Below are 23,335 nucleotides of genomic sequence, written 5' to 3' on the forward strand. Positions count from 1 at the left end.
CCACTCCTGTCTTCTAGAAGAAATTGCATGAACCAAATTAAACCTTGTTGAGAAGCAGCGTCTGAGCCCATAACAATGAAGTTCCTCAATAACAGGTAAATAGTCTAACCCAGTGTCCACGGTGACAAGTATTCGATGAGCCCTAGAGGGAGGAATCTGCTGTGAAAAGCCTTCAATTCCTCCCAACATTAGCAGCTTCGGGCAAAATGATGAGCGGGCGGAGAGTTTTAGGATATACTCCTAGTACCCTCTGGCAACTATGAACAAGAGCAAGAGAGAGAGAAAATAATAATAATAAAAATTCTACTGTGAACAGTGAACTATTCTGTTGGAGAGGAAAAAAAAAGGTCATAATAGTTAAACTTGACTATTACGAGAGATTTGCTTATTCTATTGGAGATGCTCTTATAAGCAACAAAATAAAATATTGACCATGAATATCCAACAAGTTGTATTAACACAATTTTTTTTGAGAGAATTTTTCAAGCTTTCATTAACTCAAAAAGTGAGACATATTACTCTTCAAGTACAATACTTTGAATAAAAACAAGACTATCCTTCATCTACACTTTGTCTAAAGATTGGCGAAAAACTTTTTTTTTCTCTAAATAGTAGGCTACTTCGTTAGCTTCCCTTCTAATATGCCCTATAAACTATGATTAGAAACCATTAAGCGTAGGATTAATGCAATTCTTAAGTGATTATGTTTAGTGGTAATATGAATATTTCAAATTTTATACGGTTGAGTTTTAGGAGATTGGGTCGATGAATTTGCTCTATATATTCTAAAAGAGTAATGATTGAACACCACTTAAAGATACAACTTTTCACCACCTTGCCAATATGACAAGGTGGTCTCCTACTTTAATTTATTTTTAAAGAATAAAAAAATTCAAAAAGTAGTGGAGAATTACCTTGCCACATAAGCAAGGTGGTGAAAAGTTGTGTCTTTGAATGATATTTAATCGTTACTCATTCTAAAAATATCTATTCGAGTCTGTTTGATTGAAATGTAAAACTATTTTTTGAAACATTAATTTTAAAGTGTTTTGGACGGATAGTTTAAAAGCACTTTTGTGTAGACTCGTGAATCGTGTAACCATATATTGGCCGAAGGACGTGGGCTACCCCATCACCACCTGATGTTGGCTTCCACGTGTTTACATCTTATCCTCCAATCATGTAATGCCATGTGAATCAATGAGAATGCTAGAATAATTCAAGACTCATAAAATTTAAGGTTAATTTAGGGGATTGCAATTTTTCTACAGAAGATTCTTTTATTGTATTTTCGACCGTCTATATTTAATTTTCAGTCTTTTACGAGGAAAAAAATGAGTGAACAAAATTTCTATAATTTTTTTTTTTTTTTTTTTACATTACTTAAGCCCCATACAATTTATTATTTACATATTTTTCTAAAGAATATGAGTAATGCTACACATTATCCCCTTGTCTTCCTTTTGTAACTCAAAGAATCATTATGAGTAGTTGTAACTTAGAATAATGACAAGGTTCTCGGATTTCTCAAAAAAAAAAAAAAAAAAAAAAAAGGGTTCTCGGAAAAGACTCGAAAGAGCAACAAATTCCAATTTTTTCTTTAATTAAAGTATGACTTCTCTAAAGAATTATTTCATAAGTTAATAAAAAAAAATCATAAATAACAGAGTAATGTTTCTTACTCAACTTTCATACAATATTTGTACAATTCTAACAACTTATTTTAAGATCAACTATTAGAGTTGTACAAAAGTTGTGCGAAAGTAATATAATAATCATTTCTCCAAATAAAAACACATAGCTTCCCTTCATATGAAAAGTTTAGGTAATTAGGAAAATCCAAATAAGTTTTTCCCATATGCAATTAATCTATAGATCATCACTAGGTAATGCAGTTGGAAAATAATTAGCTAAATTGCATTTTAGACAATATATATATATGTTTCTCCAATGGAATCCGATTTTATAGTTGAAACGGCCGTATACTCCCAACTATGTACCCTAAGGAAGCCTTTCAAGGTAGATTCGAATAGACTTAATAAAGATAGTGAGTTTGAAACAAATCTTGAAAGAAGAAGAGTTTATCGCGAAAGGTTTAACCTTGAGCAGAAGAAAGAAATCTTGAGTCATTTCAAGAAACACATAAGTCAGATCAAAATAGAAAATTATATATATATATATATATATATATATATATATATATATATATATATATATATATATATATATATATGAAGAATAGATTCTAGAGTTTGGAGAGACCCACATATGTCATCTTGTTATAAAACTTTATAATTAAGATATTGTCAAGTCCTTATCCCATTGGTTTGACATGGCTTTTGAAATTTTTTTTTTTTTTGAACAAATCGAATCATTCTTCATAAATCATCAAATAGTGATCCAACAATTAGGATCTAGGGACAATCTGTTCCCTAAGAACAACATCAGAAATACAACTGGGAGTCTCTTCCAACCACACACGATCTAAACAAAACCCAGAAGCCTCCTTTGCGAGGCCGTGTGCTGCATAATTTAATTCTCTAGGAGCGTAAACAAAATGGATAGATTGGAAAAAGTGAAGCTCCCTCTTAATAGCCTCTACAAAATGCCCAAGTCGAGAAAGATAAGGAGGGTTAGAATTTATATCTTTAACGACGTTCAAAGCATCCCCTTCCATAATGACATCCCGAAACCCAGCTTCTTTGCAGAACACAACTGCCTCCAGTGCTGCACACATCTCAGCAGTATCCGGCGTAAAAGATTGCCTTCTATATAAACATTTGGCCCCCACAACTTTCCCTGCATAGTCCCGAGCCACAACTCCAAAACCAATACAACCCAATGAATTATTGATAGATGCATCCCAATTAATTTTAATAGAACCAGGAAAAGGAGGTTGCCAACCTTTGGGAGAATCCTTTACCTCTACTTCTGTTTCCCTGGACGGTAACGATGAAATACTAGCTTGAAAATCATCAAGGCCAGCCTTAGCTTGTTGCACCACAGTAGAGGGATGTATCCATTTCGTATCAAAAACAATTCTGTTTCTTCTGAACCAAATTTTCTGACACAAGAAAGCCATCAGCACCAAGTCTTCATTGCACAGCCTATCAGAGAAATATCTGAACAGTTGCTGAAAGGATGTTCCAATGAAACTGCTCTTCTGGAAAATCCGTTGACCGCACCCCCAAATATCTTGTGCAGCTGGGCAACTCCAAAGGGCATGGAGAACGTCTTCGTCTTCTATTAGACAGCAGGGGCATGTTTTTGAGTCAACAACTCTTTTTAGGAATAAATTAGACTTTGTGGGAAGAATATTTCTGCTGGCCCTCCACAAAAACATCTTCACAGAATTTGGAGCTTTTAGTGACCAAATATCCTGCCAATAGCCATCTTTTTTCACTGGGTTTGAACACTCACCTTTGCTTTTTTGATGCAGCTCCATGCAGAGGTGATAAGCGCTTCGGACTGAAAAAAGCCCTGATTTGGTGCCCAGCCAGATAAGACGATCAATGGGAAAAACCGGACTTAAGGGAATATTTAAGACCTTTGTCGCCTCCTCCTCACTAAGCACTTCCCTCACAAGATCCGAATTCCACTCCTTCCTGTTAAAATCAAAAAGAGTAGCAACTCTTGTCTCCGCTGGCAGACTGCTAATTTGAGATTGAATAGCATAGGAAGATGGACTATGCACCCATCTGTCACCCCAAATCTTAATCTTCTTTCCATCTCCCACCCGCCAAAGAGACCCCTGTATAATAAGCTCTTTTGCATATAACAAGCTTCTCCAGGCAAAGGAAGGCCGGTTCCCCAACGATGCCTCCAAAAAAGAGGAGTTCTCATAGTATTTGGCTTGGAAAATTTTTGCCGTGAGAGAATCTGGATTTTGAAGTAGCCGCCATCCTTGCTTAGCTAACAGTGCCTTGTTAAACAAGACCAGATCTCTGAATCCCAAACCCCCTTCTAATTTTGCACATCCCATTTTCTCCCAACTCATCCAAGCTATTTTCGAGTTCTTTGAAATATGACCCCACCAGAAACGTTGCATCATGCTGTTTATCTCTCTGCACAGGGTGATAGGAAGTTGGAACACACTCATGCTGTACGTAGGAATGGCTTGGATCACTGCCTTAAGTAGAATTTCTTTCCCTGCCTGCGACAGAAACTTGACCTTCCAATCCTGTAGCTTCTTCCAAATTCTGTCTTTTATATTATTGAAAGCTTGGACCCGAGATTTCCCAACAAGGCATGGCAAGCCAAGATAGGTATCTATACGGTTAGCCTCTGTAAGCCCAGACAAAGATAATATTTCCTCCCTCTTTTCCGCACTAGTATTCCGGCTGAAAAAAATAGCTGTTTTTTGTATATTGAGCTTCTGTCCCGACCCTGCCTCATAAGTGCCCAGAATTCTAAATAAACGTCTCCATTCAACAGAATTAGCCTTACAGAAAACCATGCTGTCATCTGCAAAGAACAGATGGCTAAGCCTCGGCCCTCTCTTTGATGTGGGAACCCCTGTGAGCACCCCTGTGTTAACTGCTTGTTGAATGAGGGAACTTAAAGATTCAGCATAAATCAAGAAAAGATAGGGGGAGATGGGGTCCCCCTGTCTGATACCACGGGTTGGTTTAATATGACCCACCGGCTTCCCATTTACGACCACAGAGTAGGAAACAGATCGAACACAAACCATTACCAACCGAATCCACCTAGCATCAAAACCCAACTTGCTCATCATAGCTTCAAGAAAATTCCATTCCACCCTGTCATAGGCTTTACTCATGTCCAATTTTAGGCCCATATATCCCACTTTACTCCACATCCGGGTCTGCATAGTATGCATTGTCTCATAAGCCGCCAAAATGTTATCTGTTATTAGTCTGCCTGGAATAAAAGCGCTCTGGGAGCTAGAAATGATAACTGGCAATACACCTTTGAGTCTATTAGCCAAGACCTTAGAAATAATCTTGTATAAAACATTACAAAGGCTAATAGGGCGGAAATCAGTAACACAAACAGGGTTGGGAACTTTTGGGATCAAGGCGATATTAGTCACATTGATCTTTTCATCTAAAATACCTGTCTGAAAAAAATGAAGGACTGCATCACACACCTCATTTTGTATTGTTTCCCAATTTTGTTGGAAAAAACAGGCTGGAAAACCATCCGGACCGGGCGCTTTCATAGGAGCCATTTGTTGAAGGGCATCAAAGATCTCTGGCCTTGTGAAATCTGCAAGAAGCTTTTGATTCATCTGTGCATTAACCTTCCTCTCCACCGGCTTTGTGCAGGCCTCCACCTCTAGAGAATCTCCAGCAGTAAACAAGACTTGAAAATAGCCCACAAAAGCATTCTCTATATCAGCTTGATTAACACACTCCCGGCCATCTATATCCAATACTTCGCAGATAGTATTTTTCTTGCTACGTTGGTTGGCACAAGCATGAAAGTATTTTGTGTAAAAAGACGAGTATTGTAAGAGTGATGCTACTTTTTATACGTATTAATTAAATTCATTTCATATTAACTGATATAATATGTTTTAAAAGAGTTTTAATGCCAACCACTTAAAATATAAATAAAAAAAATCACTTTAAATACACTACGTCAACCGACTTAAAATAAACATACGTAATACATGAACATGAAAGTAACATTACTCTATTTATGATTATCTTGGCTCTGCTTAAATACTCTAAAAGATAATAATAATACAATTGAAGCAAGTAACTCGAAAAAATAACTAATTTTTTTTTTTAACAAATAATAAATAGTGTAAAAAGAGGAAAGATAATTATATTTCAAATTTCACAATATTGACATCATCAGTGTAGCTTGACAACGGTAAGAAATTTTCAAATTGTAAATGATGGCGTTGTAACTGTTATCAGCACTGAGACTATATATTTACTATTTAATATTAATTGTCAGCTCTGAGCCTTAAAACCACATTTATATTTCCAACCGTCGCCTCCCATTCAGATTAGATATACTGACAATTTTGCTTTATATATTTACAGAGAGCTTTTAATTCCTGACATTCAAAAGGAAAGGCCAACATATAGTTACTAGTCAGCGTACAACCAAAGGACATATTTTTCCTTTTTTCTGGATTTAGCACCATCCAGTTGCGTGGATCCAACAAGTTACTGTTTCCCACTTTATATGCAAGCTCAGGCTGCTCGATCAGTGCTGTATTTTCAGTACTGATATCGAACCCCATCAAAAGAGAGATTTGCAGAGTGGAGAGGAGTGAGAGAATGGCAAGAAAATCACCAGAAGAAGAGCATCCACACAAGGCTTTTGGTTGGGCTGCCAGAGATACTTCTGGGGTTCTTTCTCCCTTTCATTTCTCCAGAAGGCAAATTTCTTCTTCTTCTTTTTTGTTATTTCATATATTTTTTATTTTAAATTTCACTTTCATTCTCTTATGAAGCGTAAAAGAAGAAAAAGAAAAGATCTTTCATCTGGGTTTTCATTGCCATAAAATATTCCTGTTTTCCACGGCTCCAGTCCTCTCAGTTTAGAGGAAAAACGAGGGTATAGTTGTCTTTTTGACATTCCATAAAAATGTGAAAAGACAACTATACCCTCCCTCTTTTAAATAATGGAGAGGAAAAAGATTCATACAATAAGATACTATTCTTGCGACCCATTGCTTTATCATGTGGTTTAGCTACTAAATTGCATGACTTTTAGCTGATTTTGTGGTTATTGTAGTAAGATTAGTCCATTTGTAGCTTTGTTATATTTTAATCTGGCACCAGACAATGGAGGCTTCATTGTCAAGTAAAGAACAATCTCAACCAATAAAAAATGAAAAAAAAAAAAACACAGCTAATTACTTGATTACCCCTGTTTTTTTATGGCAAATGAAAGAAGGTCCTCCTTAATCCATAATGTTCCAGTGCACAGTGATTGCTTTTGTGTTTTCTAATGAGATTTACAAAATAGTATTGGGACCTCCTTATTCATCCTGATAAAAAAAAAAAAAAAAAGTAGAAATAGATTTGGTACTTTGATTTAGCTTGGAATTGTTATATTAATGTTACTTCTTTAATTTAATGATGGGTAATATTAGATGGACTCTGTACTAATGCTACTATTATTATTTACTTGAGCTGTTGATTGGGTTATTTGCAGGGAAAATGGTGATGACGATGTCACAATAAAAATACTTTACTGTGGGGTTTGCCACTCTGACTTGCATAATATCAAGAATGAGTGGGGGTACACGAGCTATCCTGTTGTTCCCGGGTAAGAAACTTATCTCACAACAAGCTGTAATTAGTCTTCAGATATTTGTCAATTAACAATTTGGGGGGCGCACTGTATGTTAGTAGTCCTGCATGCTTGACTGTGGTGGAAAATTTTCTGTTATGATATGTCACAAACTTATTAGTACTTATGATATGGCAATGGATCAGTCAGCTTGTTCTATAGAGATATTACCTATAAGGAACTACTTGATAAAGAAATAGTTAGAGCTTGTTTGAGTAAGAGGTAAAATTCAGTAACCAGAGCAGGAAAAGATTTTTCCATTTTGAAGTTTCTATTGTAGTTGCGCATTCGAATGCTTGTTTAACTATTTTGTGATTTACAATATGTGATGAACTTCTTATTCTTATTTTATTTTATTTTATTTTTGTAGTCCAGCATTTCTCTGAAAACATCATGTGAAATGAAGTATTTATACGAACATGGTGGTACTAATCATGCAGTTTATTATGTATGTATATATATATATATATAAAAACTAATCATGCACTTTATTGGAGGCTGATCTCTCTTTATGATTTTTGCTCCTTTCAATGTAGTCGAACATCTTCAGCAAAATCTTTCGGATTAGCTTGTGCATGGTGGTACCATAATGAATTTGATTACATAAATGAAATAAGGAATCATAAAGGGGCTTCTTCATTTAGTATGTTTTAAATTTGAATGAGTCTATACTATGATGCATTTAGTTGCACATACAAAATAAGAAAGAATGTGTTTGAGCTGAGATTTTCATGGAGATTAACATCTATTAAAATGAAAATTTTATGATATTGTTGTAGACGAATAACTTGAATCCGTTGGGGTTGGCATACATGCTGTTTGGCCTTAGCTTAGAGCACTACCAATAGCTTCTGTTAATTTTTCCTTAAATTTAGAGAACTATACTACTTTTTGATTGGGAGTGATGGTCGGAGAGGCTTTATTGTTATCTCGGAGGGTCGAGAATGGAGGGGTTGGAGTAGCTTTGCCATTGAGATGAGAAAGGTGGTGTCTTTCTTCGGTCTAACTTTCGGCAAAGGAAGTAGTTTTTTGCTCTCTTGTCAGCCCATTGGTGGGTCACAGTTAACCACCGTGGGTGGCCCTTCGTCAATTTCAACAGGCAAGGAGATGACAAAAGGTGATGGAAAAAGGACCTTTACGGAGGTGGTAGGTAGGGTGGGGCAGCTGCACGGGTGCCACTCGGCCTAGTGTGCAATGGTGGTGTGAGCTCCTCGTTTATTGGGCCATGTTAGGTCTGCTGCCTTTGTACCTCATGTTTAGCAGGAGGTTGCTTATGTCTTATGGAATGATATCTTCAGTCGTGTTGAGCTGTCTTGGGTTATGGTTAGACGAGTAGTAGAGTTGTTTGCTTGTTGGGGGGAGTTATTTGGTAGCACCCAGAGTGTAGATGTGTAGAAGGTGGTGCCTTCATGCCTTTTGTGGTATCTTTAGATGGACAAAAAATGATAGAAGTTTCAAGGACCGCAAGAGGACAGTGGTGGAGCTTAAGTCTTAATTCTTCATTACTCTTTACCTCAAAGCTTGACAGCTGAGAGTGCATTTTAGCGGTAGAACTTTCCTTCTAAAGGATTTCCTGCGGAGTGTACTCTCTGGTCATCAATAGATGTGGTACCAACTTATCAATTAACAATCCAATGTTATCTTTAAACCCCTTGCATCGAGAAAGCTTTATTTTCCATTGATTTTATCTCTAAGTAATTGGAATCCAACAGATATTACATACCAGAAGATGTTTTCTCTGGTTTCTCTACTAAGCCTTCTCTGGTTTCTCTACTAAGCCAACTATAACAGAGGAAATACCAGAAGATGCTTACTCATGCACATGTTTCTACATCTATTTATCTTATATATACATGGTCTAGCCTTCATTTTGGTTTTCCATTTAAATAGATATATCTATAAATATCACTAAAAGTTTACTACACATATGATATTTCTTTGGCAGAAAGTGGCTGAAATTTTCTTAAATTTCAAGATGTCCTACAATGGATCAAAACCTTATAATTGAAACATTTTTGTATTAGTGCAACTAGTGTAATTTGGTTTGGCATTTGTTTAATAAGAAACCTTTCAGAGGAACCTATATTGATAATTAATGTAATTGTTATTTTCCAGGCATGAAATTGCTGGGGTTGTGACCAAAATTGGGAAGACTGTGAAGAAATTCAAAGTGGGTGACCAAGTTGGAGTTGGCGTCCTAGTGGGCTCCTGCAAGAACTGTGAGAGTTGCCAACAGGACTTGGAGAATTACTGCCCTCAAATGACACTTACCTATAACTCCATTTGCCATGATGGGACAAAAACTTATGGTGGTTATTCTGATATTGTGGTTGTTGAGGAGCGCTATGTGCTTCGTTTTCCGGATAACTTACCCCTTGATGCGGGTGCTCCACTTCTCTGTGCTGGGATCACGGTATACAGCCCTATGAAATATTATGGAATGACTGAGCCTGGCAAGCATTTGGGTGTCGCAGGACTTGGTGGGCTTGGTCATGTTGCTGTTAAATTTGGTAAGGCCTTTGGGTTGAAAGTGACTGTCATTAGTTCCTCCCCAAAAAAGGAGGATGAGGCGATCAACAGACTAGGGGCTGATTCTTTTCTTGTTTCGAGTGACGCTGCAAAAATGAAGGTATTTGATAATTAGCTTGAAAAGATTAAAGGAAATAAAAATATCTCGGTTTTTAAGTTTAGATCTTGGATCATGTACACAAAGGGGTAGCCGAACCTTGACGAAATTACGGTTTGAAGTACTTAGATTAAATGTTTGATATAACTCAAGGCATGTTACAAAGTTTCTCTGCAATTGATCTCATCATTGTGACCTTATTGTTTCACAATAGTCAGCATATAAGAAACGAATTGCATGGAAATTGATTATTTTTAATACCCTGTTATTTTGTGCTTCTACTTTGCAGGCAGCTATGGGTACTATGGATTACATCATTGATACTGTGTCTGCAGTTCACCCTCTGGCTCCGCTGCTTGGTCTACTGAAGTTGAATGGTAAGCTGATCACTGTGGGTTTGCCGGAGAAGCCCCTCGAGCTGCCTATCTTTCCTTTAGTTTTGGGTAAGCCCCTAGATCCTATTACACCTCGACATCATCATGTATACCGTTAAATGCACCAACTTTAAATCTTGATCATAAAATGTACCAAATTTCATTTGAAATGGAGAGGATCCTCGTCCTTTTCCGGGAGTCTGGTCATCTGAAATTGACCTTTTCCTTTTGTCTTTTTTTATTGGTTTGAACTTGCTTAGATCCATAAAGTTTCTTGCTATGTTATGGCAACAGGGCGTAAACTTGTTGGAGGAAGTGATGTAGGAGGGATGAAAGAGACACAAGAGATGCTAGATTTCTCTGCAAAGCATGGTATTTCTGCAGACATTGAGCTGATCAGAATGGAAGACATCAACTCGGCCATGGCAAGGCTTGCCAAATCTGATGTGAGGTACCGGTTTGTAATTGATGTGGCAAATTCCTTGTCGCAGTAGATTAGTTGCCATTGCCTTGGCGGGTAACCTCCCCTGAATTGAGGCCAGGATATTAGAATAAGTCAAGGTTCTATGATTTAGGTTGTTATGGAACTTTTAAGGAGGGGAAACATAAAGTTGTGTTCTTAGACACATATTGATGTACTCTTTCGTTAAATTGAGAATATTTCCTTTTATTTTTGTTGTCTATATGCTATGTGGTATCTATTTCACAGATCAGGATCCTCTCCTCTCCGGTTGAGAGGAACCGGAGAGGAGCCGATCTTTTATACCTAGGAATATTTTTGTAATTTCACATGAAATTTTGATTACAAAAGAGGTAGGCGAAATATGCATGATTTTCAACTGGAGATGATCATGGGGCCTATTTCACCTACCTCTTTTGCAATCAAAATTTCATGTTTTGCTCTAAGACTACTGTTTGTTAACATAAGGGTCATTATTACCTTACACTTGCATATTATCTCCATATATATATATATATTATCAAAAGAGTAATAGTATTTAGTAAACTGCTATATGATTGTCATATAACTGAGATGATGTGGTAATAAAAATTAGCCATTGATTTTTTTTTTTTTTTTTTTTTTTTTTTTTTTTTTTTTTTTTTTTTTTTTTTTAAACAAGTTATGATTTTCACTGCCACGTCAAGTTTTATAGCAGTCGTATAATAATCTATTAAATAACATTACTCTTATCAAAATAGAAATAATCAATTTTTCTAATATGATTGACTCTGGGAAAGGCATTATATATATTTGGAGTCATTTTTAGCACTTTGATGATTTGCTAGATTATGCCGCCATCGTATTTAATTATACAATAATTATCATCATTGACAATTATTATTATTATTATTATTATTGACATGTCCACACAAGAGGGGGAAAGGAGATTCGAACTAGTGATATCCGTTTCATAAGGCGTGGTCTCCAGCCGATTGAGCTATCCCTTAGGGACTTCATTGACAATGATTAAATACTTTATTTCGGACAAATAAGAGTTATGTTTGGTAGACAGGAATAGGCCATTCTTCTGAGAATAGAATATAGCACATATCCAATTCCCAAACCAATTTATGGAGGGTCAAATTTCCTACAACTAAATTAACTACAAACTGGTTTGTAGGAGTTTTAGGAAATTTCTATCCTTTATCGGAAAAGATTGTAGCACTGATGCATATTCGATTTTTAGTGGGAGAAAATGATGAGATTGTGGGAGAAAATTTCCACCAAATGATAAGATTTTGAATGGACATTAACGATTTACGATTCAATGGAAGCTTCTTTAGTGAAAGACACGTTTGAGTAGCAAGAAATCAACACCTACTATCTTCATCAGCTTCAAACACATTAAATAAGGGGAAACTTCACTTAAACCACCTTGAATTATCGTCATGTTTACAATTATTCTCCTAAACTTCAAAAACTCTCAGTTTATTGTATTCATTTTTCAATTATTTATTTATTTTTTTTTTTCAATTTCACCCATCCGTTAATTTTTTTTTTAAAAGATTCAGGCATGGGTATTTTTGTAAATTCTATTAAATCTTGACCAACGTCTAAATCGTTACAATTTTTTTTTCTTCCTAAAATAAAGGAGGGGTATTTTGTGAGTTTTGACACCCCTTCTAAGATTTTCAGGTAAATTTTAACGAAGAGGTGAAATGAAAAAAAAATTGAAAGATTGATACACTAAATTGATAGTTTTTTAAGTTTATAGGGTAATTACAAATGTGATGGAAGTTCAGAGGAGGTTAATGCTCCGTTTGTTTCGACGGACAATGTTTTTTGTAGTAAAATATTTTTGACGAAATCATTTTTTTTTTTAAAAAAAAAAAAAAATGATTTTTCTGAAAAATATTTTTTGGCGTTTGGCTCGTACGAAAAAATCACCAACAGCGTAAAATGGAATTCGGCAACAGTTGCTAGAATTCGGCAACGTCTGGCCGCCGTCGCTGGATTTCGACAGACCAAATTTTGGCCAAACTGGCTGGATTCCGGTCATACTGTCAGATTCCGGCTAGTTTAGCTAGAATCTTGTCTACAGGAATCAGGCAAAAAAATTTCAAATTCCGGCCAAACTAGTCAGAATTCGGCTATACTGGCCGGAATTTGGTCCGCCAAAATACAGTGACATTGCCAGATTCCGGCCAGTGTCGCCAGATTTCGACAATTGGATACTCAAAAGTTCCAAAACAACCTAAATCACAGTTTGATTTGTTCGATTTTAAAATGTACGATTTGTTTCATACTAAGCTCCAACTACGTATAGGATTTGTTCGATTTTAAAACGTACTATTTGAAAAAAAAAAATGATTTTTAAAACCGCAATTAAACGTTTGACAAAATCGCATTTTGGCCTTAAAATTGCAATTTAACTTTTTAAAATTATGCGTTTTAAAAAAAAAAACATTATTTTTCCTGCGATTTGAAAAGACAGATTTTCTACGTTTTTCAAATCACAATTTCTTAAAAACGTAATTCAAAACGATTCATTTTATACGATTTGGTTTAAAATCGTAATCTCAAACGCATTCTTAATTTATTTGTAATTGATCTGACGTGTTTTAAGTAACTTACAATAAGCCACTTAAAACTCACCAGATTAACTAATGTGATAAAAGTATATAACAATTAGGTGCGAAGAAAATAACATTACTCTAAAGACAGTGAGGGATTGGTGGAATAAAATAAATCATGTAGTTTTCTTGACCTACATACATGATATATTATTTTATAGGCTTGATGAGTATAGATTTAATAGCGATACGACAAAATTCCTTGACCTAAATGACCCAAGAAACTGCATTAATTAAGAAATTATGATAGTTGGTAAGTGAGAGTTACATTGCTTTCAAAGTTTTGCCTTTCCCGTTTAGTCAATTTCTATTTTTTGTCACTTAAAAAAATAAAATAAAAAAAACAATAAAAACAAATCTATTTTATGTGGGAAAGAGAGTTCAAAGCAAATGAGGAAGATGGAGGGTTTCTGCAGAATTTTATTATTATTTACTTCTATTAAAAAAAAAATAATAATAAAACTGCACTATTGGTTCTTGAGATATTTCATAATTACAAATCACTTCCTATGGTTTCAAAAGTTCAAGAGAGGTCCTTGTGATAAACTATAATTATAAAGCGATTATTGAAGTCAAATTCCGTTAAAATTTTTGACAAATTCTGTTAAATGTCACGTCAGCATCACATCAAATCAATAAGATGACACGTGTCTATCTTAATAAAAATATAAATTTATTAAAAAATAAATAAATAAACTTATTTTTATTTTTAAAAAAAAACAAAAAACAAAAAACCAAAGGAGTGGCATAGTGGCCCAGCGACCCCTTTGGTTTTTTCTTTTTTTTTTTTTTAAAAAAATAAATAAAAAAAAAAGTTTATTTATTTATTTTTTAATAAATTTATATTTTTTATTAAGATGGACACGTATCGCCATCTTATTGATTTGATGTGATATTTAACATAATATGTCAAAAATTTTAACGGAATTTGACTCCAATGATCGCTTTATAATTATAATTTATTACAAGGACCTCCCTTTTATTTTTTAATAAATTTATATTTTTTATTAAAATGGACACGTATCGCCATCTTATTGATTTGATGTGACATTTAATAGAAATTGTCAAAAATTTTAACGGAATTTGACTCCAATGATCGCTTTATAATTATAGTTTACCACAACGACCTCCCATGAACTTTTTTAACTATAGAAAATGATTTGTAATTATTACATACCTCAAGAAAAAAATGGGTGCAATTATAAATTTAAAAAAAAAAAATAAAAAAAAATCCCTTCTATCTTATTAGTACTATTTGGGTTAATTACTTTATTAACCTGACGTAACAGAAAGGTCAAAGGAGAAATGAGTAGTAGTGTAGTACTGAGTAGAGTCAACCCAAACGCAGAACGGCATAAGCAAAACAAATTTGGCCCATGCAGGTCTCGAACCTGCGACCTTCGCGTTATTAGCACGACGCTCTAACCAGCTGAGCTAATAGGCCAGATGACGTCTTGTTGACAATAAATTTATTTATTGTTTTATCATAGGACGAGCCTTGCATAGAGCACACGGACATGCTACGTAGTACGTAATGGAGGATATAAAGGAAAATTGATGGTTGATTTGGATGACAGGTTAAAAGAGTCAAAAGATGGGGCAGTGAATGTTAGAGTCCGTTTGGTATTGTAATTTTGTAGATTATAGGTGTAATTTTAAATTAAATTACAGAAAAGAAATTGTTTAAAAATAATTGGATTTAAAAATTAAAAAAAATTTATGTCTTCAAATTGCAGGTAAAAAAGTACGTTTTTAAAAACGCGCGACTTTAAATGCCAAAATGCGATTTTACCGAGCGTTTAATTACACTCGTAAAAATAATTGTTTTCAAATGACAGTTTTAAAATTACTATTTTTAAATCATATTCTTTAAAATTGCAAATTTAAAGGTAGACATGAGAGATAAACCTAAAGAAATAATACAGGAGAGAAACGCTAAACATCCCAAATATTTTTTCTAAAAGTTGGTTCCCAAATGATGTGTCACAATCCCATGAGATTGTGGCACATTTTTCAAAATGATAAATTGCATAAGGTGTTGACACATCATTTGGGAACAAACTTTTGGGAAAAAAATTTGGGAGGCCTAGCATTCCCCATACAGGATCACTCAGAATATGCATGTGAGAACTGGAAGATAAACGCCATGCAAGCATCATTCACAAACAACTTAATATATATATATATATATATATATATATATATATATATATATATATATCTCAAAGTACGGTAGTAGATAACTTCACAGAGAAGTTAGTACTGCATGGGGAATTCTAAAAGATTTAATGGAAATAGAGGTGGGAAAGCCAGGAGGTGCATGGGAATTGAAATTTGAACATTTAGCGTTACGGTAGATGTAAAGGTTATCTACTCATAACTTGAACTTCATAAATTCCTTGAAATATTTATTGTTTTTTCAATAACATTCAATTCACAGAGACCCATCATCTGTCCTCAACTCTTTTTGGTTTTTACAGAATTAATTAAAGACCAACTGATCACCTGCTATATATTTGACTCCCAGCTCTCAACTTTTCCATGCATATCCCTCTTCCTCTGTTTTACTGTAACCAGATTAGTAATTCCATGGCTTCCCCAAATGTGTTTTTGTTACTGCCCCTTGCATGCCTATTGGCAATGACAACCATAACTTCTTCAGCAAGGGATTTTCCCATTACACCTGCTGCATATTACAAGCTTGCAGTGAGGCGTGAAGCCAGTGAAGGCCTTTTCCCTTGCTTCAACGCGGTTATGGAGATCAAATCCTGCTCAACTGAGATTGTCAATTTCTTCCTCAAGGACCAGCAGACTTCTATTGGCAAAGACTGTTGCCGTGCAATTTATGTCATTACCCATAGTTGCTGGCCTTCCATGCTCACTTCCATTGGTTTTATCGCTGGGGAACTCGATATTCTAGGAGGCTATTGTGATGCAGCCTCTGTTCCTGCTGCTGCACCACCACCTCTTGAAGTATAAATGCATGTCTTGCTTTGTTTCAGTTTGTTTTTCATTCGAAAAAAGTTGGGTTTGTCTGTCTAGAGTCGTTCAATGGGTGTCAGGGTTTTCTATGTGTTTTCAGTCATGTTTGCAATAAACAGTTGAATATATGTTTCACTTTGAATTAAACATAGTCGATTCCCTGCTACTAAACAAATTATTGTTCCATGAAGACTTTTCACTATTAGAAATTCTCAAACAAAATTTTATATAAATTAATTCTTGAGAAATTAAAAGGGGGGCTCACAGTATTCAAGCTTATGTGCTACTTAATACCATGAAGTTTAAGTTTGTACTAAATGTTTGCCCTCCATGTCTCAATTTGCTGAAGTAATTCTATGATTTCAATTGTAAATTTATATTTTCTTTCCTTGTTCCGTCGGGATAAGATTTATTGCCGGACATCAAGTAGATTCACTACATCAAGTAGTTTGGATCCCTTGTAGCCCTTTTCTCATATTTGAATAAAAAAAAAAATAGTAGTTTCACCACCTAATAATTAATGACCTTATTTTGGTGTTGTGGTAGACCATATGTTAAGCACATGCTTTTTTATTAAAGAAGTGATACATATATATCCCCTACACATCTCTATACAATCAAGTTTCAAATTCATTATTAAATTTAAAAATGAAATATGTATGAGATATATTTATATTATTTATCTTCTTATTAATGTTATTAAAAAATTATATGAGAAGCAAAAACTATTAAAAAAACACGAATTTCTCAATTCTCACATACCTTAGGTTCTCTCGGTCCTAGTGGAGTTCAAGTCTAGTCGTCTTTTATCTAATTAAAGAATTAACTCATAAGCTATTGATCAAGGTCAACAAATAGAAGTTAATGATTTCTTCAATTGATAGATATAATTTATATAAAGGGCAAGAATGATGAATTATTGGAATTAAGAATCTTTAGGTTTTGTTTGTTAAAATTTTTGTTTTTCTTTTCAAAATAAAAATATTAACAAATAAACTAAATACAAAAATAAGTTTTATATTTACATCACATCAAAACATATTTTAGAAGTACAAATAAAAAAATATCATTCAAACACATTAAGAGAGAGAACCTAAATAGTTTGAGAAAAGTTGAATTAACGGGATTATTGGGGGAAAAAAAAAAAAGAAGAAGAAAGAAAAAGAAAAAGATCTAAAACAGCGTCGTTTTACTTGATGTGTACATCAATGCCTATGTGGATAAATAGTGACTCACCCTAACGGACATTGGGAAAAAGGATGGAAAAATTACAGAAGGGCGGATTTCAAATTCGTGATAAACTTAAGTAGCAAAATTTGATTTTTAAACAGTGAGAGACTGATTTCAAATCGCGCATTGACTCAGGGATTTATTAGACATTTACCCTATTTTAAAACTGTTGCATATTGTTTTATTCTACTGCGTCTTTGGGGTCATAACTGTGGGTTGTATAAACCCTATTTCACACATCATCTTCTCTTAGTTCTTTTGGTTTAGACAAGTGAAAATGGATAATGATAACAATAATAACAGTTTAACCATATTCTTAATTAGAAGTTTTCTCTCATCCTTATCCTTCTATAGAAAACCCTTTGAAGCCAAACATTTCCTTCTTCTATCTTCCTCCAACATACATAAAAGCACGCATAAGCACATAATTTTTTTTTTAGTACATGGCATGTTAAACTACTTAAAAAGTTTAAAGAGACTATTGGTAATGTTAAAAGGTATAAAACGATGATAGTCGCTTACTATGAATGTGTCACACATTATGATAAATATGGAAACTCTACGACTCCGAAGAAAGTTTTGTAAATAATGGTTTGTAATTACTCAACATTGAACATTTTGAAAATTTAGTTTGTTGAGATGTTTAAATTTCTAGTACAACAACGTACAATTATTTTCTTGATTTAAACATGGTTTATCTTATGGGCATGACCATTCAATAATATTCTACTAGTTATTATTATGAATTACAAACAAAACATTTCTTTAACTAATGGTAGCAATCCTGAAACTTCATGGAAATCATTATTCAATCGCGTGAAAAACTTGAACCCGCAGCTTCTACGTAGATAAGTATTACATAGTAAACTAGAAAACATCAAGATTGTGACCCGCATAAACGAATCACAAGCTTCCACATACAAAACACACAATTGCATACTTTATTTGGACATATCAATATTGAAGGCAGCAACTAGAAGCCTCTCAACCATACCAATTCATGTTCATTATTATTTAATTAGCAAGAGGAGGATCTAAGCTTAGCTAGCAAAAGGAGCAGCAGCAGCAGTAGAAGCTGCGTCACAATGGCCTTGCAGTGTGTTGTATACCTCTATGGTGAAGCCAAATAATTCGAGTGTGGTAGCTTAACATATATTGGTAAGGTTGGAAATGGCACGACAACAGTCCGGGTGAAGATTGTTCTGTGTTTTAAGGATGAAAACCAGCAATGCCATTTGAACATGATCTCATATCAAAGAGTAACTTTAGGCCATTGGCTTGATCTCCATTTATTTGGAACGTTGATACAACTTCATATCCAGGCTCAATGGGGAGGTCCATTGTTGCAGTTGCATTTGCCAAAAGGCAAGAAAGGACAAGTAAGATAAAAGCATTTTTTACAGCCATGGTGTTTGTGTATGCCTGCTATCTATCAAATTCTCATACGAGATTGTATGCTTTTTCTCCAAAACCAAATACACTCTCTTGAAAATTGGAAGATGGCGCTGCTCAACGAACATCAAGAGCTCATTGTGCGGGCTATCGCCCCCAATGACCGATCCATTGGGGTGACTAGAAGAAATGAAAAAATAGTTAAAGTCTCTCCCGTCTACTGGTTTTTCCAATTTCAGGCCTACCCTTTGACCTATTCAAGTTTTGAAAATAATGCAGTTAGTACAATGCTTTTTAAGCTCCATAAAGGCTTCATTTCAAAGAAGAATGAAAGATGGAGAAAATGTAATAAGGGATGGGAAACTCTTTATAGAGGTATGGGATTGGGAAAATGATACAATTTTCAATTAAGAAATACTTTAATTAATTATTAAGAAAAGATAAGTAACAAGATTTAAAGTTTTCCAACTATTGCTATTTGTGAAACACGTACAATTCAGATTCAACAGTCACTAGTTAAGCACACGCAAATTTTACTAATAAATCATATTGACGCGGCTTTAATTGATAGGTGGTGTGTAAAGCATCATGCTGCTTATATTTTTCACATGCTTGGATATGCCATCTCATTTGACTCTAAACCAATATCTTCGGACGATTACTTACAAAATAATAATAATAATAATAATAATAATAATAATAATAATAATATATCTTTTGAGGACATATGCCGCGCGCCCTTTCAAATATAACGACGGGAGGCTAACGTAGCAGCTCATATATAAGTCCATAAGAAATGTATTTTATTTTGTGAAAAGAGTGGTCCACGAAAAAGAAGGCTCTTAGTGTGTTGACGATATTAAAAGGACTAAACGATTTGTTCAAAAAATTTATCATATATATAATGTGTCATGATTCAGAACATTAGAACAATTAAATTGTTCCAATTAGTGTGAATATGGTCTACCATATGAGCAGGCGAATGCGTGTGAGCTTTGCGAAGAGTTACTTACTAATTAAACATTATTTTAAAAACTTATGGCTTTAGCCCAGAGAAATAAGCCAAAGTGTTTGCTAGAAATTAAATTGCTTACACCTCATAAAGTCAAAATATCCTTTGAGGCTTTCTATGGCAATATTGTACTGTCGTCAATATATATAGGAAATAAAATAGAAAAATAAATATTTTGTGCGTTAGACCTCCGATATCTTTTCTTAAAGGGTTAAATGGCTTAGAGATACATGTAATTAGGCCCAAAATCAATCCATCGCCTCTGTTTCAAAAAGCGTTATAGATAATACCTGTCTTTAATGAATATTTCTAATTGGTACTTTCATCGATCAGTCCTCCGTCCATTTTTTTAACGGATCTCCATGTCATCCACCTTAGAATGCCGACAACTGTCTCAGTTGCCACGTGGCCTAATATCTCATATGATACTTATTCTTTCAATGTCACATAGGATGAGAAAAATAATAATAAAAAATACCTCAATTTTTTTTTTGAACAAAAAAATTCGAGCCACTCCCATGGCAATTGGTGTGGTTTCGGCCACCCCAATTTTTTTTAAAAAAATAAAACTAAAATTTGAGGTATTTTTTTATTATTTTTCTTACCCTACATGGAAATGAAAGCATAAGTATCACATGCAATACATGGCCACGTGGCAACCGAAACAGGTGTTGGCATTCAAAGATGGGTGATGTGGAGGTCTATGAAAAAAATGGACAGGGGACTGACGAAAGTACCAAATCGGAATATCCATTAACGACAAGTACCACCTGTCAGTGCTGTCACACTTTTTGAAACTGATGCGACAATTTGATTTAGGGCCTAACCACAAATACCTCTGAGTTATTTAACCATTTTTTAAAATTGTGTCCCAACTTAACTAAACTCAACTTGAGTAATTTGTTACTTTCTTTATCATAAACTAGGCCAATCTTTGGCTCGACTGTTGTCGTGTGATTTCTGCCATAACTGGTCATAATTGCTAGCTTATCATGCTTACATCTGTTGGTTTACATTTTGAGGAAGGCAACATGTTGCGAGGCCACTGTGGCACAACCTTCAGTCCTGCTGCAGCTCCTTCTACTAATCTCCCTCGTATCAGTAATTAGGGGACGAAGAATTAGAAATCGTACTGGAAATTATTTCTTCAAAAAAAAGTACGTCCTCGATCATGTGCTAAATGGAAAGCCTTTACTCCGTTACACGTTACTTTATATGATTTCAATGATATTGAGAAATGCTTTGATGAATGTTTTATGAGTATGTTATAATTTAATAGTTTCAAGGAAGTACTATATTTTTGTATTAATTTAATGGTGGCAGCCAAGGTTATAATCTAATAGTTCCACAAGTGCTATGATTGAACACTTCTTTTGATCTTTTGATCTTTTTTTATTTTTTTTTTTATTTTTTTTTATTATTATTATTTTTTCAAAATTATATAAATCCTTTCTAACATTATTCCACAACCATGATGAATTGAACATCATATCTCCACACAAAAAATTCTTATAATCGCCGTTCCTAAAAGAGAAGATATAACTCGGAGCTAATATATGTTGTTTTATGAGTAATTCTAAACGTCATACCTATGTCCCTCTTGTGTCCCTCTAAAAATGATGTGGCTTTTAAAATCACCATGTGATCAAAATTCAATTTTGATCAATCACAAGCTCAATGGTGATTTTAAAAGCCACCTCATTTTTAGAGGGACACAAGAGGGACATGGGTATGACATGTAGCATTACTCGTTGTTTTATAGTATATATGGTTGGCCTAAGATACGCTGATTTTCTGTTTCTTCACAACAGCTTTTGTTTGATGAAATATTAATTTTGTATAACAAATTAGTACAGTAGATATATATGATGGGATATAATATGACAGAAAGAAGAGAATGGAAGCGGAGAGAGACTGAAAAAGCGTTAGGGCTATATCTTATATTGACGTATATTATAAACTGTATTACAATTGTCCGTATATTTTCTTTTTTAATTTTTTCCTTTATTCTAATACCAATACGCCATAACTCGCTCAAGATATCCTAGAATAATATGCACATTACAGAACTTTTCAAATCATCAATAGTTACATAACATTCCTCATAATATAATGAGGACTTTTCATATAGTTTCTGCTTACCCACAAACTTACATATCACCAGTGTTCCTGGACCATACACCTCACACTCTAGGTTTGAATGATTTTGAGCAGATACCTTGATAATTTCTTGAAAACTAGATTCTTCTAGAAAGTAAATTAATAAGGATGATTGAATCAAGTTGACCTATTTATTTTAATTTTTATCCCAATTATTTTTTCAATCCTTATTTGATCCAAATCTTTTACGTAGATGCCACTTAGAACTAAATGTTAAAACAAATGGTTATAACATGATTCAAGGGTCTCAACCATTAACAATTGTTTGCAAAATTTACTGTAAATTAATGAAAAACATATTAGAACCCCAGGCTTTAGTCACCACTCCAAAAGGAAAGACCTTAATTCTTATTACAAAATAATACCAAGAATTCAAGCATTAAAGTACCAAAACAAATTAATTGGAGTCACATTAATTTACCCAATCAATGGACATTTCCTCACCTAATATTGAGAATAATGAAAATGATGATTTAGGATTAAATATGGTAAACACTTGCAAGGAAAATATCTCCTGCAAATCACCTTCACAACTTGACATTATTCAAAAGAAGATAATTGAAATACTGCTACCCTAAATATTTCATAAGAGATATTATTTTGTTTGCCCCTAACATAGGTTGAAAAGAGTTTCAATCAACAATAATGAGTTGAATACTATTGCCCAATTAAGAACATTCATCAAACACTTTGAAAAATAAAGACTTCTAATTTAACATGTGTGTGTGATCAATTGTGCAACAAAATATTTAAATGCAGAATTTAAAAGAGACAAATATTTTGTTGACAAAGTGAAAACTCTTATCAAGAGAAAAACCATTTCGGGGCAGCCAAACCTATGAAATCCATTATTCAGAAGACAAAGCTAATTTAACATTCATCAAACACTTTGAAAAATAAAGACTTCTAATTTAACATGTGTGTGTGATCAATTGTGCAACAAAATATTTAAATGCAGAATTTAAAAGAGACAAATATTTTGTTGACAAAGTGAAAACTCTTATCAAGAGAAAAACCATTTCGGGGCAGCCAAACCTATGAAATCCATTATTCAGAAGACAAAGCTAGTTACAAAGCACTCGTACTGACAAACCTCTGATGTAGTAATCATACATTTAACTCTGACACGTATCTATACGTGAACGCTTCCCAACTAAACCTCATGTCTGAAGGGGTCTTCAATGGACTCATTTAGCTTAGGGC

The 23,335-nt window shown here is 34.1% G+C and overlaps 2 protein-coding genes and 1 non-coding gene across 3 annotated transcripts; 2 read left to right on the forward strand and 1 right to left on the reverse strand.

Moving 5' to 3' along the window:
- Positions 1-5,972: 5,972 nt before the first annotated feature.
- On the forward strand, positions 5,973-10,951 carry LOC133857883 (probable cinnamyl alcohol dehydrogenase 9). Its single transcript, XM_062293252.1, has 5 exons — positions 5,973-6,361; positions 7,144-7,257; positions 9,397-9,910; positions 10,197-10,350; positions 10,576-10,951. The coding sequence occupies exons 1-5, from the start codon at positions 6,261-6,263 to the stop codon at positions 10,773-10,775; spliced, it is 1,083 nt and encodes a 360-aa protein (XP_062149236.1). The 5' UTR covers positions 5,973-6,260; the 3' UTR covers positions 10,776-10,951.
- A 3,775-nt stretch (positions 10,952-14,726) lies between these two features.
- Positions 14,727-14,800, reverse strand: TRNAI-AAU (transfer RNA isoleucine (anticodon AAU)). The gene has a single exon. It is a non-coding gene; the product is annotated as a tRNA-Ile (tRNA).
- A 1,145-nt stretch (positions 14,801-15,945) lies between these two features.
- On the forward strand, positions 15,946-16,416 carry LOC133856665 (egg cell-secreted protein 1.2-like). The gene has a single exon (XM_062291723.1). The coding sequence runs from the start codon at positions 15,946-15,948 to the stop codon at positions 16,333-16,335; it is 390 nt and encodes a 129-aa protein (XP_062147707.1). The 3' UTR covers positions 16,336-16,416.
- Positions 16,417-23,335: the final 6,919 nt, after the last annotated feature.

This window comes from Alnus glutinosa, chromosome 14 (assembly GCF_958979055.1).
Source record: "Alnus glutinosa chromosome 14, dhAlnGlut1.1, whole genome shotgun sequence".
NCBI lineage: Eukaryota > Viridiplantae > Streptophyta > Magnoliopsida > Fagales > Betulaceae > Alnus > Alnus glutinosa.